This window comes from Penaeus chinensis, chromosome 16, assembly GCF_019202785.1.
Source record: "Penaeus chinensis breed Huanghai No. 1 chromosome 16, ASM1920278v2, whole genome shotgun sequence".
Taxonomy (NCBI): Eukaryota; Metazoa; Arthropoda; class Malacostraca; order Decapoda; family Penaeidae; genus Penaeus; species Penaeus chinensis.
The window spans coordinates 32,051,994-32,056,993 of NC_061834.1; the positions used below are offsets into that span (position 1 = coordinate 32,051,994).

General features: G+C 40.3%; 1 protein-coding gene across 7 annotated transcripts in view; it reads right to left on the reverse strand.

The window, feature by feature from the left end:
* Positions 1–5,000, reverse strand: part of LOC125033181 (retinol dehydrogenase 11-like) — a 22,895-nt gene that overhangs the window by 15,681 nt on the left and 2,214 nt on the right. For 4 of the 7 annotated variants that reach the window (XM_047624547.1, XM_047624541.1, XM_047624548.1 and 1 more), the window contains exon 2: positions 2,648–2,868. In XM_047624547.1, the coding sequence (XP_047480503.1) occupies positions 2,648–2,721 (74 nt within the window). In that variant the 5' untranslated portion in view covers positions 2,722–2,868. The remainder of the gene's footprint in view (positions 1–2,647; positions 2,869–5,000) is intronic. The other 3 variants (XM_047624543.1, XM_047624546.1, XM_047624544.1) reach the window with 1 other exon arrangement.

Sequence of the window (5,000 nt, forward strand, 5' to 3'; positions counted from 1 at the left end):
GGAGGCAGAACGAGTCTGATCCTTGAACCGCGAGCACCGTCTCCCTTTCACCCATAGGAGCTGACGCTGCCTCTGCCATGACTAACACTTCACCATACCTCCACCTACTATGTGTCTGTTTCTCAATAAAGCTGTTAAACAGATACTGAGCTTTCCTCTGGACCTACCAGATAATATAGTGGTTTCTTGTGCATTTGAATTAGAGACCATTATAGAGAGAGAGAGAGAGAGAGAGAGAGAGAGAGAGAGAGAGAGAGAGAGAGAGAGAGAGAGAGAGAGAGAGAGAGAGAGAGAGAGAGAGAGAGAGAGAGAGAGAGAGAGAGAGAGAGAGAGAGAGAGAGAGAGAAAGAGAGAGAGAGAGAGAGAGAGAGAGAGAGAGAGAGAGAGAGAGAGAGAGAGAGAGAGAGAGAGAGAGAGAGAGAGAGAGAGAGCGAGAGAGTATGCATGTGCGTGGGGGAGTGGGTGCATCCAAGCAGGCATTTCTGTTTTAGCATGTGTACATCTTGCATGAGTGAATGTGTGTGTGAGAGAGAGACAGAGACAGAGAGAGAGAGGGAGAGGGGGAGGGGGAGGGGGAGAGGGAGGGAGAGAGGGAGGGAGGGAGGGAGGGAGAGGGAGAGGGAGGGAGGGAGGGAGGGAGGGAGGGAGGGAGGGAGGGAGGGAGGGAGAGAGGGAGAGAGGGAGAGAGGGAGAGAGGGAGAGAGGGAGAGAGGGAGAGAGAGGAGAGAGAGAGAGAGAGAGAGAGAGAGAGAGAGAGAGAGAGAGAGAGAGAGAGAGAGAGAGAGAGAGAGAGAGAGAGAGAGAGAGAAAGGGAGGGAGAGCGACAGAGAGAGTATGTGTGTGGGGGGGAATGGGTGCATCCAAGCATGCATTTGTGTTTTTGCATATGTGCATCTTGCATGAGTGAATGTGTGTGATTACCCTTATATTGAGTTCTCTCTCCCTTCCATCTTGCAGGATCAACATTTTAGCTCTCACTTAACTCTTACTTCCAACTGCTATAAAAAAAAAAAAGGAAAAGAAAAGAGAAAAAGAATTGTCTCTAAAATATAACAATCAAGGTAATCTGGAAAAAAAAAAAAAATTAATGTGCATTCTTATCACACCTGATTCCTTGTTTTTTGAAGATGCAGGCACAATATATTATATCAATATATCATAAAAACAATTAAAATAGGATACTCTGCCACGTATACAGTGACTACCTAAAAATAAAATCATTGGATTATTATGATGGAATATAGAAAATAAGGCAAAAATAGAAATAGAAATTAAAATAACAGCTTTCAAAGGTATACAAAAACTATTCACACAGTAAATGGTCAATGGTTAAAACAAATGAATGTGCTACATCCATACAGCAGTAGGGTAAAGAACTGTCACAAAGAGGATAAATAAGTTAAATGTATATATTGTAGAGCACTAAAGGATAGTATGGTAGTTAAAAGGGGAAAAAAGGGGGGGAGCAAATAGAGTAAGGCAGAGATTAGTAAAAGGGGGAAGGGGTTTATGGGTGAAGGGCGACTGGATCAAATGGAGGTTCTCTATGCGTGTGTCCGAAGAACACTGCAAAATGGGTAAAATGGATAGAAATGGGGGTTGGAGAGGGACCAGGGGAAAGAGACAAGGGACCACAGGAAGGAGGCAAAGGAGGGGAAGGAGGGGAAGGATCTGGGGAAGGATGCCTGTTGAGACAGAAGAGAGTTGCATGAGCATCCAGGAGGCAGCAGCAGGGATAATGGGAATAGAAGAGGGGATAGTGCAGATGAAGATAAGATAGGGTGTGCTGGGAGAGAGTGGGGGGAAGAGGAACATGAGGAGATGAGGAAGGATGTCGGCAATTACTCTGAACATACAGGGAACTGGAGTACAGAGATTCGAGGGTGGATGAGAGGGAAGCTGGGTGGAGAGGTCTGAGAAATAAAGGTCTTCTTATGAAGGGAAGAGAGGACTGATGTTTGAGGTGCAGAGGAAAAGGAGGTTTAGGAGAGAATGCGGAAGAAAATGGGGTGGAGTGTTTAGATTGCCAGGTGTAACAGGTAAAGTAAGGAGGAGGGATAGGCACTGGAGAAGAGGAGAGATTGGAGTATCTGGATTTTGGATGGCAAAAAAAAATTTACTGAGAGATAGAAGGTATAGAGGTAGGATAGGATTTGGTAGAGAGAAGAGGTATTGAGGGAGATCCTAATAAGGGTACAAAATCTTCATGATTAGCCTTGGTGAGCCTGGAATATGTAGGGAAGAGAAACAGTCTACCTCTCAGCCCATTGGGATTAGGCTAGACAATTAACCAAAGGAATACTATGCCCACAGCTACCCGAGACCATTCAGGACTGACACAAAGCCAGCCTTTTATCCTTTCAGCACAGCTCTTACACCTTAGGAAGTGAACAGAAGGGATTGAAGAAGAGAAGGAAAAGGAAAGGAGATGAAAAGATCATTCAAAATTAGTCAAGACAAGGACTAAGGCCCAAGGTAGGGGTGATTCTTCCCCAATAATAATGAGAATGAGATTGGGGGTTCATGCAGTAAGATAAAACTCTAATTGGAGAAAAGTAACACAAAATAGTTCAATGAAACAGAAAAAAAAACACCTTCACTGGAAAATAAAACAAATAAAGAATAAAAAAAAAACAAAAAAACTCACTTCAGTAATATGTATCCGGCAGAGATGATCTGGCGCCTGGTTGCCTCTACTGCATTCAGAAATGTTGCCACCATTTTAAAAAAATTTCAGTTCTACTTCCTCATCTCAAAATATTTATCCAAGTCTTTTTGCTATATTATTAAAATTTATTTTTCTATCTCTTGTTTAGTCTTTACTGTATCATACACCATGGTAAAATTACACCAATTATATAAGAGTATCTGTGAATAAGTTCTTTAATTACATGGCAAAATTAAACATTATTAAAACAAAAACCACTAGTCACAAAACACAAAAATATAATTTGCTCTTACCAGTACCAATGTATTCTTTAACGCACAAGTATACTCGTAGTATAGTACTTCTTAGCATGATACACTTTATTTTATACAATATGGCATTAACATTTTTTATAGTACTACATTGATTTATATGCACAATAAAGAACGGATTACATAGGTTACTTGAACTCATATATAACTATATATCTAACTCCTAGTGAAATGAGTACACAAAGAATTATCTACATGCAGCATTTTATGTCACATCATTAAAAGAAGGGGGAAAAAAAAAAGAGAGAAAAAAAAAAAAAAAAAATTCGTAGTGTTGCTGTCATGTCCCTGTTGCTGTTACATTTGCTGATTTTCTGGAGGGCTCCCAGGTTCCCTTTAAAAGTGGGCACTGAAACCCTCCATAACTCTTGGGTGGGTGTGTGGCGTTGTCTCCTGACTGTCTAGTCTGTGTACTCCTAAAAGAGGGGCATGATAGTATGGGTGTTCTGCTGTGTGCTGTGCTGTCTAGTATCTCTTTGGGTGTGTTGAACGAGGGCGATATCCATAGCTCAGTTAGTTTTTTTCCTTATCTTCTTTGATGATTAAAAGGGGCAGTGCCCACGCGTGACAAGGGACATTTGGTCTAACTTCTTGTGTACACGTTCAGAAATGATGGAAGTGTTTCTAGGATGGGGTATACATGTTTAATGACTGTGCTGAAATATGTGGTACTAGCAGATCTGTAGACTTTTAAAGCTACTCTGTTACCAAGACAATATATGATGAGGAGTTTCATTTCTGGAAATAGGTTGCCTATCAGTGTTGTACACATGGATCTAGTGATCTTTTGTTCTGTTGTTTTCTGTGGTTTGTACATTGTGTAACTGTGCCTGGATATAATTGGGACTGATAGAACAGTGTAGTTGAGTTTGAGTTCTTGTATCTGTTGTGCTGTGGTGTGAGATTACTACTCTTCTTGCCATTTTTTTGTGTGTCATTTGTGTTGTTGAATTCATGTTGCTTTTAATGACATGATATCTGTCTGTTTGTGTAGTGGTGTTACTAAAATTTTGTATGGTGTGACCTATGTGATGTGAAGGAGAGGAAGGTTTTGGAAACATCTTTAAATTTCTGCTGTGAATGCCCTACAATTTACACATTGAACGTCCATAAAAGACTGTTTACTATGTTCTAGGATTTTAGGACATCATCTTGGTGTGTGTATTAGTATTAGAGATTAGAGGTCTAGCATTATTAGGTGTGGAGAGCAGTTAATGGGCAATCCTGTTCTGGCAAAATGTGTTTAAGATTATGATACTTTTGCTATAGTGTCTTCTGATCTTGATGGCTTGTGTTAGGAACTATATGGATGCACTGTGAGACATTGGTGTATGTGATGCTGTGATGCTGTGATGCTTGTAAGTAATCAGACCTTCTTCTTCACTGTGCTGTCTGTCCTCACATTTAGCTGTGAAGGAGCACACGTTGGGAGTTTTATGTGTGAGTTTTGCTTTTTGTACAAGGGTGACATGGATGTTGTGGTAATGCATGGAGTGTTTTGCGTGCATGTGTTTTATGTAAATCCTGTCAGCTTTATATTATCTAACAATTATTGATCTGTGTATTGTCAAAAGTGATTTTGCATTATTCCAACTTTCATATATAGACACAACTTTCATATATAGACACAACTTTCATATATAGACACAACTTTCATATATAGACACAACTTTCATATATAGACACAACTCAGTATATTTGACTTCGGTTTCGAATTTCTAAATCAATTTCCACCGAGTGTCCATGGGGAGTGTGTGTAAACCTCGCTATCATTACTCATGTATGAGTAGATAGGTATCATAATGTCTATGGAGCTAGTTAGATCCTAGTTGCACACTCCTTTTAGTGGGTTGTGTGGCCTGGTTGGTTTAGTACTGGCCCTCCGGTCTCATACCCGGAGTGACATAGGTTCGAGGCCAGGTCAGGGAGGACTGTTATATACATATATACTTATATACACACATACATACATATATACATACATATACAGATACATACACATATACATGTTTCATTAAGAA